The sequence below is a fragment of the Fonsecaea nubica genome (assembly GCF_001646965.1).
Source record: "Fonsecaea nubica strain CBS 269.64 chromosome Unknown Scaff12, whole genome shotgun sequence".
Classification (NCBI taxonomy): domain Eukaryota; kingdom Fungi; phylum Ascomycota; class Eurotiomycetes; order Chaetothyriales; family Herpotrichiellaceae; genus Fonsecaea; species Fonsecaea nubica.
In genome coordinates this window covers 30844-44810 of record NW_019173685.1, presented here as the reverse complement: position 1 = coordinate 44810, position 13967 = coordinate 30844, and the positions used below count along the sequence as shown (strand labels likewise).

Here is a 13967-nt window from a genome sequence, read left to right as displayed (position 1 = left end):
TGTGTTATTTTTCTACAGAGTAGATTATGTCTTTGATGATTTTGGTGGTGTTACAACATGGCGATGTCGCGGTTTTAGAAGCAGAAGCGGAAATTTCGGGACTCGAGACTACTTCCTTGGACGAAATCAACCCACTAAATCAATTTCTCGCTGTAGTGTATCGATCGTGCAGTTCACTAAACCACTCTCTTCTTCTCTCTCCATTCCGTCACTCGTTGCGTCCGACATGCTACACTCATGCTCAGAGATCATATCGCGGTGATTTGCATCGCGTGGTACATTTTCATAGCCTGCGTCTGCGCCATTGGCTACATTTGTCTGTGCGTCTTGCCCGCCCTCTTTTGTTCCCAAGGCAAAAATGGCACCCCCAGCCCACCAAGCTCCCAAATTTGAGATTGATCGCTAATGTACTAGGTACGTAGATTTCTCTACTATCGCCAGACGCCTTCACGGGGCGCCGTCCTTGCAGACGAGTCGGCAAAGCACCAAACCCCCCATGTCACGGTGATCCGACCCTGCAAGGGCCTCGAACCCTACCTGTACGAATGTCTCGCGTCGACGTTCCGACAAGATTACCCCCGGGACAGGGTAGCGGTGCACTTTTGTGTCTCGTCGCGAAATGACCCGGCGTACGGCATCATCGAGAGGGTCGTGGGCGACCACCCGGCCCACAATGCGCGCATCTTCATCGAGGAGGAAGACGACGGACTCGCCAACGGAGACGAGGAGGAGAGCTACTATCGCAGGTCTCTAGGGCCCAACCCGAAGATACGGAACATGAGCAAAGCATACCGCGATGCAGGCGAGCGGGATCTCATATGGATCCTGGACTGTAATGTCTGGGTGGGCCGGGGTGTTTGTGCGCGCATGGTTGACAGGTTATGCGGTTTCACGACTGAAGGACACCCACCACCAACGCCATACAAATTGGTTCATCATCTCCCCGTATCAGTCGATGTGGATCTGCGCACCGACCAGGCTGATGGACGGGTGGCAGATTCTGCGTTTCGGAGTGACCGTCCTTCCACACCACCCCAGCCCGCCAACACACTCACTACCGCTACTCTGTCTAAGCTAGATCAACTCAAGCGGGGTGCTGGCGGCCGTGTCGAAGAGCTCTTCCTCTCCTCCTCGCATGCAAAGATGTACGTTGCCATCAACACCGTGGCCGTGGCTCCTTGCATCCTGGGAAAATCTACCATGTTCCGACGAGTGCACTTGGACCATCTCACCGCCCAAAAAGCCCTCGAGGACGCCAGAAGCACGAGGAGTGGCGGCGCGAAGGATCATCACGAAGAGAGCAGGGGCCCTCATCATACCCGGATCGGCATCGACTATTTCTCCCACAACATCTGCGAAGACCATCTCATCGGCGACCTGCTGTGGAAATCCCCCGTGCCGGCGGTCCCTGACCTTCCGAAGAAGATGAGAAACCATGGGCTAGTATACGGTGACCTGGCGATCCAACCCATCAACTCCATGTCGCTGCAATCTTACATATCCCGACGGGTCCGGTGGTTGAGGGTGAGGAAGTTCACGGTGCCTGTGGCAACGTTAGTCGAGCCTGGCACAGAGAGTTTTCTCTGTTCGCTGATGGGCGCCTGGGGCTTGACTACCTTTAGCGGGACAAAGAGCTGGGCTGGGGAGTCGTGGGGGCGGTTTTGGATGTGGTGGAGCGTGAGCATCCTCTGCTGGCTGGCGGTGGACTGGACCGTGTATTTGTTACTGCACTCAGGCCGAACCATTGAGACGTCTACGCCACAACCCTCATCCTCACTCTCACCCTTATCGAACTCCTCGAACACAAACTCCTCAGCCGCAGCACTTGAAACTTCAGAAGACGGACGACCCGAACTCCCCGTGTTCGCCCAACCTCTTTCCGCCGCCGTGCGCTCACGGCGAAGCTTCTCGGCCTGGCTCCTCGCCTGGCTGGGACGGGAGTCTCTCGCTTTCCCCATCTGGGCCTGGGCAATCTGGGGCGGCACGACCGTGACCTGGCGCGACCGGCGGTTCTGGGTCGGGTTCGATATGAGAGTTCACGAGATCCGAGATGCGAAGAGCGGGAGCAGCAGTAGCAAGGATAAACACCGGGACGCCAGTTTAATGGGGAAGAGTAATGGACACATGACGGGGATAAACGAGAACGTGAATGGGAATGTGAATGCCAAGACGACGAACGCCAACCGGACTTTGAGGGAACGCAGAGACCCAAATCGGATAATGAGGGAGCAATGACAAAAATGAGTCAGTGGGTCAATGCCATCCTGCCCGCGACGTCCAAACCATTATGGACATGGTACGATGGCGACGATGAGGTATGTACAAGGACTAGATGACACAATGACTGTGGAAATGAATATCGCAGACCTGAAGACAGAAACCGCATCTCATACTATGTTTCGGAGCCGTCACACCCAGGCTACAGCTAGGTTGCTACAGGTATGCCACACTATCCTCTGTGCATAAAGTCTGCCACAATGCTGGAATTGGAGACCCGCGTTCCCATTTTTTTCATCCTTTCTTTCGGCATTCATCTTTTTGATCTACATGTATGTCTCGTATATACCTTACACTCTGTGCTCTTTTACCGTGTCTCAAGTCCCATATATCGTCGTTCAATACGTCTTATGCCCGAGGAGGTGCAACGAGGTTTCCTGCCCAATTTTGCCTCGAGGCTACTTACCATATGGAGGTGGTAACAATATAAAACACTGTTTTTACATTTTGGATGTTGCGAGAATCATCTTCCGCTGGAAAGATGATTCGCTCAGATATATTATTCTGGAATGTCACCTCTTCAGCGGGAAGAGGAGAGACTCTTTGGTTCCAGTACACATTAGGAAAGGGAGTCCAAGTCCGAGTTCATCGCTTCGGAAGAAGGAATTCTGTGGAACTTGTGCAAGTCTCCCATCCATGCGACATTTTGGGGGCGGATGACCAAAGATGCTGTGACGGCATCAATGGCGTAAATATGAGGGCTGACAGCTGGATCGATCCGGGGGGTGGGCAGACATTCGCTGTTTCTGTGTTGGGTGATACCAACTCTGACGAGAAGGAAGCTGAGCTGAGTTGACATCTCGACACCATAGTCGTCTGAACCTGCGCCACGGTATGGTTGTGGGAATTGTTGTCTGCCCTTGCGGTCGGTATGTTTTCTGATCATGCCCGGCAGGGAGAACATCTTCTGGCCGTCACTACGCTGGCGTCCGTTTGCAAGTACAATTCAGCTTTCGAGGTTTGACCGTCGCCTGGAATCCATGAAGCTGGACAAGACGTACCAGCGGCTGGTCGAATGGTTAGTTCAAGCATGAGAACATACAAAGAGCACTTACCCATTGCGTGTTCGGTTCATGGTGACAGCAAGGCTCCGTGATCTTTCTGGTCACAACATCGGCGTGAGTTCCGTCTCCTGGCACCTTGTGGTATCTTAGCTCAAGAGTTCCATCTTTCTCTCGATCGACACTTTCGAGCTTGATATGCTGTACTCTCATCAAAGTCTCACTGTATGTTTCTTCGACTTCAACAACGGTTTTAGCCACGGCGTAAGCCACGCAACTGTTCCAATGGCCCTCGACAACTTTCAAGTCTCGCAAGGCCTCGAGTGCGTTTCGGCGAATGTCGCGAACTCGGCACAGCGTAGCAATAAAGTACAACGGCGCAATGAAGCCTAGATGCACCTTCAGCACCAGGTTGCTGTCCTGCCCTTTTTCCCTCATAGTATATCCACTGCGTAAGAAGGTCCGTAATTGGGCAAACATGATCCGAAAGTCTGCCGCAGCGCGATTGTAGTTGCTGTCATTGTCTGGAGGGAGAGTTTTTAGAATCAGTAGGGCCATCCGATGGTGAGCAAGCAACAGTAATTGCCAGTCTGTCAGGAGGGGTTCGTCAAGTTCCAGGGTGGCTTTCCAGCGACCGAACGCGCTCGCCCAGTCGGCAACGTATTTGCGGACACCTGGGATCATTGGCGCCGAATGATGTGGTTTACCAAGTTCAAGAAGAAGGACCATGTAGACCGCTTGCTGTAAGTGCTTGTTTGCTTGCGCTAGGTCTTCAAAGACCTCTGGCATATCTGGCACCGCATAAGTTGCAACCCCCGTTGGGTTGGCCGGATCGGCCTTGGGTCCCGCCTCTTCTCGCAACGCGTAGTTTTCCGACTTCGCCATGAAGCCACGTATTATGGGTTCGATAAACTCGGCAATCTCTGGTGCAATTGAGGCTTGTCTTCTTCTGTTCTCGGAAATGATGCGATGTCCCGATTTCAAATGTGTGAGACCCGCGGCGGACGCACCCATGAGGAAATCACAGTGAGCGAATAGGATGCATGAGATCAAGATAATCTCGAGGGGCAGGACGCTTTGGCTTTGATTGATCTCAGTGATGGCTTTGGTGTAGTAGAGGGTAAAGGTGTGGTTCTGCCAGGGAGTTCGCTTTGTGAGCTCGATCCACTCATGAAGGCTACTCAATGCAGCAACACTATGCCGGACACAGGCCTGGGTCTGACTTGCTTGGATAACCAATCGATTCCAAAAGTTTCGGGCCGAGTTGGACGAGTACTGGACCAAGGCTTTATCATCGACGAAAGAGTCCATCATTTCGGTAAAGTAGGAGGAAATTCGAGGCGCCGTGAATTCCACGAAGAACTGGGTAGGGCGAATGAGACCAGGCTCATCATAGAAGTGAATCGGATTGCCGCTGGTAAACCAAGGATGGACCCCTCTGACTAGTGGTTGTCCACGGGATGATGGCTCTGACAAACTGGCTTTTGGTTGGGTATAGCCTTCGCATACTCGTCCGGCTTTGGCACATCGTAGGCATCGCGGATGTGTTTCGTCGCCTAGCACATTGAACAGTCAAGTTAGCTTAGGTGCGCGGGAGAGAAGATCCCATTGAAGAGGCGGGGTTACACAACAAAAATAGCAGTCATGGCAATGCTGCTATACTCCTTCGCTGGATCGGATCCTTGGGACTGTGGAAGCGGGGATTGACGTACATTTGACCCTCCGATGTCTTGCTCAGAGTCAGCGAGGTTTTGGGAGGGGACAGAAGAGAAGTAGAAGAGAAGGACACGGTGCGAGAGGGTATGGGCAGAGGGAGAGGGCTGGAGAGTGGGTGGTAGGAAGAGGAGGAAGAAGGCGAAATTTGTGGAAAGCCATACCTGCAAGTCAGGCAGCCGGTGCGCACTTTGTGATGGCTTCGTTTCAATCTTGTAGGTGACCTTTCACTTCGCCTTTCACTTTCTTTACTCCTTTCTCGAGCCCCTTCTGCCCTTCCATCTCCGAGCACTACAAGTGTAGATTCTGCCGGCTTCTGAACCTCGACAGGCCGGGGCGTTTTGCACGGTTTGACGATTGGCTGTGCTCGCTGCTCACCACTCGGCGATGGACGCCTGTCAGCGACCACAATGGCTCGTGGTACCATCTCGGACGCACGAATATGGACATTTGGGAATCCAGCTGAACTTTGCTGAAGCCGTTGTGTTCAGAATACAAGAAGGATAAGAATCCGATCCAAGGCCCCTTAGATAATATAGGGCGCTAATTTGACCGGCTAAAGAGGTGCGGCAGAAGACTACCGGATCGTGATGACCCACGAGCAGTCTCTTCAGACGGCGAATGGGTAGCATACCGCCTTGACACACCTTCTCAATGTTGGACTGCGGGTCGAGTGGTTCAACCCTGCGCAACCGAGTCGAGTTCGGTACTTCTGAGCTATTCCTCTCCGACTTGCCAGCCAGTAGCCCCCCGTGCCCCCATCAAGACTGCATCCCCCAGCATCAGGATTCGGGAAGGTGGTGGTATTGCTCCGCCTCCTCGTCGGTTGGTTCAGTCAAAACCTTGATCGGGTAGCACAAGAGCGGGCGGTGAGGTATAATAAGCAGGAACTGGAGTCACCACAGGGAGCGGCCAGGTTCAGGTGGTTTCGCAAACACATGGTTGGCCAAGATATGCAAAGCAATCCAGGACCCAGAGTGCCAGTCGCTTGAGGCTGGCTCCGCGCGCACAGACTATTCTGGCTTGGGTCACCACGTCGAGTCAATCTTCCCTTCCGGCCCCCCCTGGACTGCCATGCCGGCGAGTTGGAGCCCCCATATCATTAGGGGGAGCATTTGGTGGTGCAGTCCATTCACGACCGTCTCCCGCTGTCCTCAGCCGAGCCACACCCTGTCTTCGGGCCTACACTTAGCTGGCGGGTCTCCCACTATCGACGGGCGTGACTTTCAGCCCTAGGGGATCAAAAAGAAGCGTGGCTCCTCCTTGCTTCCGCTCTATTTACATGCTAAGTGACTAATCAGCCCTAATTGGGATGGGCACCCATGGGAAATGGACTACGAGGTAATTACTCGTGGTCGCCGACATCCAGTCAAGGTGCTGGGGGCTTTCTACGACGCTCTTAACCATGTGGGCAAAGACAAGCACCTACCCAGAGCGACTACGGCTTTCCTTGGGGCCAGGAGATACTCTTACCAGCCTTTTCTCATCGACACTGTCTTCCAATCACGCGCATTTCCACCAATCTGCTTCTGCAACCCTTCCTTTCGGTGCCCTCCAAGTCGCCAATGCAGAACATAACAAAAGAACGTTGCGGGAGCTTACTCACAAAGAATGGGTTTTAGTTTCCGGCTCTGCGGTCATGGTGAATATCCAGGTTAGGAATTCCTCTGGGCTCTGTTTTCGGGCTCGTCAAAATTCGCAAACCATTTACCCTATTTGTGTATGGGGCCGATATCGAATGCTTCGCCAGTTATAGTGCGCCTGCAATTCAGAGTAACATGGTCGAGATGCAGCAGCAACTATTAACTATCAACAAAGAAGAAATAAATCCGGCATCGTGCGATCGACTAGGGCAGATGGACCTGTTCGTATCGAGCTTACTACCTACAAGGGAGATTAACAGCCTGTCATCACGATCGGCAACTGGATGGCATAGGAACTGTGTTCTGATCCCAGAATGAGCTCGTCATGATCTACGAGTACAACATCGGCACTTGAATGGAGGATTGCAGCTTGCGGCAATGCTCTCTAACTCCAACTCGACGTTTTTACTGCTCTTTTGTTCTGTTCGTCTCATAACCACCTAGGTAGCTGACGTGCCCAGCCAATAACCGCCAGCCGCCTTAAAATGTCCAGGGAGGTTCAGCCTCGCCCTTGTATCAGCCCTCTCACCAGAATGTTCGACGAAAGATCCAACCACGCGAGATCACGCCAATAAGAATGATGACGTCTCTGGAGAGGCTGCATGACAAACACGAAGCTGGAGGTAGTGTGGCTGCGCCAACGTGTGTTTTAGGTAGAAAGTGTGAGAGGCAGGATTTAGGGCTGACTGCAGGTCACCCTGACAAGCCTGGACATGATGCCCTTGCATATGACGTCTCGGCATGCCGGCTACTCTCCAGACCAATGACGGGATGTTGTCGAGAGAGGAGGGAGGGGAGAGGATGGGATAGGATGGCATATAGCTGTTTCACCACTACGATCGCGCCGCCCGACAACTCTTTGCTCTAGCTGACACACCCTCACAGACGTGATGATATGAGCTTGGCCATTGTTGATTGGTTTGCAACAGTGCACTATCTATGTATGTATACATGACCATCACGAGATTCCAATTGAGACGGTGTGAATAGTTTGCCTGATGTACAAGAAATAGCCGCTAATGGATTCAAAATGGAAAGAAGACAGCTTAGGGTGCTGATGTCGGTGAACAGGTACATAGGTACGAATGAAATGTATAATGCATAGTCATCCACGAGAATGCTCCATTTTGGTCCTTTTGTTGCAGCTTTAATCTACTGGCAACATTCAGCTGGCGTGCCTGGGGCGCCTGATACATGTAGTGTCAAGTCCCTGGACATGAGACGCACGGGTCTTGTCTGGTCTGGTATCCAGGTGCTTTTGGTACATCGGCGATGCTCCTACAAGCGACAATAGCCGACCACTTCGACTCAATTTGGACTTTTGACTGGAGCGAATTGATGACTTTAAGGTCACAGCCAGGCTAGCAGTACCGGGGCACGCGTACGGATACACATTCGGGGGTATTATATCAGAGTCTGTGTTTCTTCTTTATTCTCATTGGTCATTTTCTCTTCCCTCTCCTCTTCCTTTATCCTAGGAGAAATGTGCCGACAACCAGGTTGCGCGACCTCAGCTGTGGACTCGGGGCCCGAAAGCTATCCGTCTGGACAAGAGAGTGGCGAGGATCCATTCGTGAACGCAGGCTTGGTCTTCCTGCTGGAGACAAGAGCACCATCGCCGTTTTAAATGGTCGCCGACCCCGTGGTTATGCCGGAGCAATATTTGCGCCGTTGTGCAGGTTGGATCAGTGGAGTTGGGGGCGGAAAGAAACTGTGTAGTTTGGTGGAGGATTTGCGCTCTTTTTCTTTTTGTCGCTCGGCCGCTGCAAGAAGAAGAGGAATAGAGAAGGAAATGGTGAATCAATCCTCTGATCCATCTGCCGCCACAACCGCACCCAGTAAACCCCGACCGGACTCAAAACACCGTAGAATGCTTTTTCTTGTTCAAAATAACCGGCGAACCCGGTAACCAACAAGAGTGGCCCGTCCTAGACCGACCACCATAGCCACAGCAATCCCTTGAGATACTCGACAATCTCCTCGCCACCCAATTTGCTCTCGCCGTACAACCGGTCCACAAAGGTGATGGGGCATTCTTCGACCTTGAGGCCCATGGCCTTGGCCCGCACCATCATCTCCATCTGGAACGTGTAACCCTTTGACTGCGTCTTCTCAATCACCTTGACCAGCGCCTCCTTCTTGTACAGCCGGAACGATCCCGTCAAGTCACTGACACCAGGATTCAGGAGGAAATCCGCGAGGATATTGGCGCCCTGGCTCGTCAACTTCCTCTTCGCGTCCCACCCATACACGCCCCCGATCAGTCCGTTCTTGGACCGGTACCGTGTGCCCGTGACAATATCCGCATTCGTAGCCTTTTGGATCCTGACAAACTCGGGGATGAACTTGGGGTGGTGCGAGAAGTCGGCGTCCATGATGATCACGTAGTTGCCCGACACAAACTGCAGCCCGTGAACGTATGCGGTCCCCAGACCCAGTTTGCCTGCCCGCGGCTTCAAGATGATGTGGTCGGCGCCGAAGGATTTTTGGATTTGTTTTGCGCGCTCGAGGGTGCCGTCCGGCGAGGCATCATCGACGATGATGACTTCCCAATTCAGTTTCCTGCAAGCAAACGGCGAAACAAGCAGAGAGATATGGTTAGATAGTTCCTAAGGTCCGTGCGTGTTGAACAGGGTTTGAGGGCGGACTGAACGACTTACTCCTTTGTGAAGACATCGGACAGCATTTGCACCAGCACGGGCAGGTTCTGGCGCTCATTGTAGGTGGGGAGGATGACTGAATACTTGTCACCTTTAGAACCCATGGCTGTAAAACTTTGCCGCGTGTATTGTCAGAGTGGATTGCGACGTGGTCGTGATGCGGTTTGCGGGACAGACAGAATCTCCAGCTGGATTTCGCAGTTGGAGGTCGTACGCGCCAGATCATCAATGCAGCGCGCGACGTGGTGAATTTCCCGTGCATTTACCCGAGGTTTATCCGGATTACCATCCATCCCATCAACGTTGAGGTCCTTGTGCCTTGTCAGCTTGTCCCCCTTCCATCTAAACCTTGTCTAAGGCTTGGTGGAAGAGCTCAGGACAGATGATCTGACACCAAGTGAAGAGCAACACACCCTTCAAAATGTCTTCCGCACACCACAGTCGTAAGCCGTCAAGTAGAACAGCCCTGCCTCGACGAACGACTAAAGGCCCGCTGGACGCGCCGACAGACCCGTTGGCTCTATCTACGACACCTGTACCCTCACCTCAAAACCATACAGCACAGCTGTCGCCAAAGCAAGAAGTCAGTGAACCTATAGAGGCGGCTGAACCAGCTACCCGACGACCACCAGCACCAAGCGATCAGCAACAGGCGGCTCAAACTGAAGACGTGGCTGCGGTAGAGGAAAGAGATCTCTCCTTCCTCCTCGATGCCTCAATCTACCATCCTCTCTCTCAGCTGGAGATCCCCGGCCCTTTTCGAAAGCCATTTCTCCCGCCACTGAAGCCCGAAACTCCTCTCCAGACCGCCATGCAACACCTGGATTCACTCCTCTCTCAATGCGACTTTCTACGTGCTGCCCAGCTGGCAGGCTCAATCCTGGTGTCCGGCACGGTACGGCCTACGGACGCAAAAACTATTTTCCGCTTGCTGGAGATTCGGTACTCTTGTCTCGAACTGTCGGGGAATTTGCTGTTTGCTGCACAGGAGGCCAAGGCGTTGGAGGATCTGAGTTCCGGATTTTACTATGATGAGCCGGCCTTCGAGCGAAGTGCAGATGAAGATGATCTGGCTAGTACACACAAAGTGCCGAGCCATATAATGCCCTTTTCTTTACGTTTGCAAGCGCTCAGACTGCAGAGCATCGGCTTTTCAGACCCGAGGAGGGGTGTTTCTACGCTCTACGATGTCGCGCTGGAATGCAGAGAACATTTGTCCTCTCCGCATACGTCACCTGAGCAGAGAGAGCTGTGGGCAGAAAGGCTGAGTGAAGTGTCGATCCGGGTTGTGAATGCCTTGATCGAGATGGGAGATATCGATTGCGCTGTGAGGACGCTCCAAGACATGAAACCCAGAACTGATGATCACCTGGCACTCTGGACATCCAGGATGACACTGTTGAGAATCAAGATGGGCGATATTGTCGGAGCCCAAAAGTTAATTGATTCCGGAAAGCTTGGCTCGCAAGACAGGCTGATACTTGGATCTCTTCTCGCCATTGCTGAAGGCCGATATGACGATACGACAGCGGGTCTGTCTGACAACGAAGCCAGTGCTAATTCAGAACTGGCAGCTCTCGTGAAACAGAACCTCGCAGTCGCGTATCTATATCGAGGGGAAGTCCGAAAGTCCCGGCAGATTCTGGAAAAGCTCGTCAATGACGGACATTCTTTCCAGACTTTGACAATCAACCTTGCTACCATCTACGATTTGACTTCAGATCGATCGCGGGAGTTGAAAACGTCGATGGCCTCGCAGATCGCCAGTCGTCAGAGGGAATCCGGTTATCTACGCGCGTTTGTGAATGCCGACTTCAAGTTGTGAACATTTGCGATTGGTTCTATATGCAAACAGACGACATGGCCCCATGCCGGTAGTCAAAGGCTTTGAGGAGTCCTTTGAGATGGGACAAGGCGGCCAAGACGATCAAGACATGAAAGATTTGGTGTGAGCTTCCCAGGGTATCAAACTTGCCTGGGTAGATGGCCTCTGGAACCCTCGCCTGAAATTCTTCATTCAGCATATGATCACCATAAATATGGCTGCAGACTTACCGCATACAGACCGGCTCCCAAGATATACAGAGCTCCTTGCAATACCAGCCAAGACAGACCAATCTGATTCTCCAGATCTCCCAGTCCAAAGGTCCTCAGCCCATCCAAGACAGGAAATACTGCGGAGATGCCCATGCCGACGAACATCAAAGCCCTGTAAGGTCTCCAGGCTGGTGTTCGGAACCGCGGAAGGACTGACGTTGTGGTGCATGCTATGGCCAGGGTGCAAATCTGGAGCAGATCTCAGTAGTGTGCTTGCATCGTCGGATTATTGCTCACCATAATCCAGTATGTCCATTGCTTCCCAGGATGACACCAGAATGCATAATATACACTGGGAATGAATGAACCGGCAATCAGCACAGATATACCGGCATAGTCCAGCTGATTCCAGAGTCTAGCAACCCGTGGAGAGTGGTTGGACAGTGTGTGGTAGAATGCGCTCAGTCCTAGACAGACAGCCGCACCACCGAAAAAGCAGCTCATTGCTATAACGTCGGCCACTGATGCTTTCTCATAGCGAGGTTCCAGTACGCTATAGAGAAATGCTGCAAAGGGCAAGCTGAGAGTGGCAGGGACTAAATGCGTCCAGATGTTTACGCTCTCATTATGCCAGTGCAGAATGCTTCGAAGAGATCTTGTGTAGCTGTAGGATGCCCGCCGGTAGCTGCCGTGGATAAACTGGTTGTCTTGCAGCCAGTGTGGTAGATCATGCCAGTGTATAAGAGTATGCCAGAGATCTCCGGCCTCAGCAGGTTGTTTGTCAGGATGCATTACTTCACTAGAAGGGGGCACTGTTGTCCCTTCATCTCCAGGTCTTTCGTCGTCTAATTTCCTTGTCGACATGGCTGCTTTCTGACTCTGACTCTGATGAACCGGTCAACATGAGAAATTTAAATGTTGGGACGGAAATGATAAAAGAAGCGGGAAAATATCGGGACCTGGAGGCGATGAGGTCAATGCGAGGCTCGGCCCGGACCTTCCCATCAATCACTCAACCACAGACATTTACGAGTTACGAAGTACGAGCAGCACAACGCGCCCCTGGCATCATCTTTGCTTCTCACCATTGTCCAGCGCCTGACGAAAAAGGTGATGGCGCAGTGTTCCGACACATGCTACACAGAGACTAGACTTGGTATAATGTCGAGCAGGATCGCATAGGCGAGACAAACATGGCTCAAGCCCCTCCACCCCTCGGACGAAAATCTTCGGCGCCATGGGACAGGTTGCGCCCAGTGAAGCAGGATCCTTTGGAGGCAATGGGGTTCGTCTCGAAGGGTGATAATAGGTATCTCCCTCTTTCTGACAGGGCTCAGGGTGCTTGTTTATAACGAGACCAAGGCTGCTCGACCTCAAAACTCAAGAGAGCTACTATAACAAGATTGTTGCTCGCTACATGCAATTCTGCACGCGGCATTCGAAGGATCTTGACAATGCTTTTGCATCTTTATCTCTCGACGAGGGCCAGTCGCCGGCCTTGGACCCATCGAAGAAATCCACCGGGAAGCAGACAAATGCACAACCTGGCCCAACTGCACAACGAGACTCTATTGTCACTACAAACAGTCAAGTAAGCAATGTCGCGTCGCCATCGCAAGCGGCCGAGCTGTCAATCATTCTCCTAGCATTGCGAAAGCTACGTGAGGGCCTACTCGCCAGCTCTACTTCTGCACCAAATCCAGTCTTCTCTCAACGAGTTCATGTGTTCAACATCCGAGTCGCCATCCTCGCGCTACACCCAGAAGGCTACCATGCTTCGTTGATGCACCTCTTGTCTGTCCTCCACACGCCCGAGCACCCTCTGCCACGCTCCGAGTTGGTGGAGATGACGGGCTACTTGATCCTTGACACAGCGATCCGGCAACATGATCTTGGTCAGGCGTATGCCTTGAGGTACAAAAGCCGTGTCCGCTTTGGATTCAAAAATCGGATCGTCGACAATTTATTGAAATCAGTTGCCACGGGAGACTGGGTCACATTCTGGCGCGTTCGACAGAAGGTTGATGGCTACGTGCGAGCGATCCTTCATTGGCACCTCGAAACACAGCGCAGGATGGTCCTCAAAGCCATCGGCCGAGCCTACTATGCCTGTGACGTCAATTGGATCATCCAGAGCGCCACAGGTGGTCAACTGAGCTGGGAGGAACTGGCGAAGCTAGAAGATATTGGCTGGACGCGAGAAGGTGATAGGATCGTGATCCGAAAGCCCAAAGCCAAGGCCAGCTGATCGTGGGACTTAATGCAAGTCATTCGCTTCCTGCGATGCCTGTTTCCAGAAGTCGGAGGTGCTCGGAGCACTCAGACCGCGTTGAAGACAGGTCTAGATCTGGCGTGGCGCTCTGAAACTGTTTGATGAGAGTCGGTGGAATGCGAAACAACCGCCGATGAACGTTCCAGAGTTTGCACTGTTTGCAAGTTTTACATACTTTTGTCTCCCCAGCCACTTCTCGGTGGGGTTGTTCAGCGGCCAGCCACTTTGATTCGGCCAATCACAGGTGGTGCCACTGTTTACATTTTGGTCTTGGCGGCTGGCTGCGCTTTGCTCTCGTCTATCTTTGAATCTGACTCTCCCAACCTCTTCAACGAGATGCAGTGCCAGTGAAAACGGCAGCCAC

General features: G+C 52.6%; 6 protein-coding genes across 6 annotated transcripts; 3 read left to right on the top strand and 3 right to left on the bottom strand.

Annotated features, from left to right (window-relative positions):
* Positions 1-237: 237 nt before the first annotated feature.
* AYO20_02695 (hypothetical protein) lies at positions 238-2235 on the top strand (the record flags this gene model as incomplete). The annotated part of the gene is made up of 2 exons (XM_022640999.1): positions 238-320; positions 423-2235. The coding sequence occupies 2 exons, from the start codon at positions 238-240 to the stop codon at positions 2233-2235; spliced, it is 1896 nt and encodes a 631-aa protein (XP_022502874.1).
* A 601-nt stretch (positions 2236-2836) lies between these two features.
* On the bottom strand, positions 2837-4589 carry AYO20_02694 (hypothetical protein; the record flags this gene model as incomplete). The annotated part of the gene is made up of 3 exons (XM_022640998.1): positions 2837-3199; positions 3279-3284; positions 3333-4589. 3 exons carry the CDS (start codon positions 4587-4589, stop codon positions 2837-2839), a joined length of 1626 nt encoding a protein of 541 aa, XP_022502873.1.
* Positions 4590-8562: 3973 nt separating this feature from the next.
* AYO20_02693 (hypothetical protein) lies at positions 8563-9398 on the bottom strand (the record flags this gene model as incomplete). Its single annotated transcript, XM_022640997.1, has 2 exons — positions 8563-9196; positions 9295-9398. 2 exons carry the CDS (start codon positions 9396-9398, stop codon positions 8563-8565), a joined length of 738 nt encoding a protein of 245 aa, XP_022502872.1.
* Positions 9399-9715: 317 nt separating this feature from the next.
* On the top strand, positions 9716-11119 carry AYO20_02692 (hypothetical protein; the record flags this gene model as incomplete). The annotated part of the gene is made up of 1 exon (XM_022640996.1): positions 9716-11119. One exon carries the CDS (start codon positions 9716-9718, stop codon positions 11117-11119), a length of 1404 nt encoding a protein of 467 aa, XP_022502871.1.
* A 473-nt stretch (positions 11120-11592) lies between these two features.
* On the bottom strand, positions 11593-12195 carry AYO20_02691 (hypothetical protein; the record flags this gene model as incomplete). Its single annotated transcript, XM_022640995.1, has 1 exon — positions 11593-12195. The coding sequence occupies one exon, from the start codon at positions 12193-12195 to the stop codon at positions 11593-11595; it is 603 nt and encodes a 200-aa protein (XP_022502870.1).
* Positions 12196-12524: 329 nt separating this feature from the next.
* On the top strand, positions 12525-13579 carry AYO20_02690 (hypothetical protein; the record flags this gene model as incomplete). The annotated part of the gene is made up of 2 exons (XM_022640994.1): positions 12525-12616; positions 12694-13579. The coding sequence occupies 2 exons, from the start codon at positions 12525-12527 to the stop codon at positions 13577-13579; spliced, it is 978 nt and encodes a 325-aa protein (XP_022502869.1).
* Between the last annotated feature and the right edge of the window lie 388 nt (positions 13580-13967).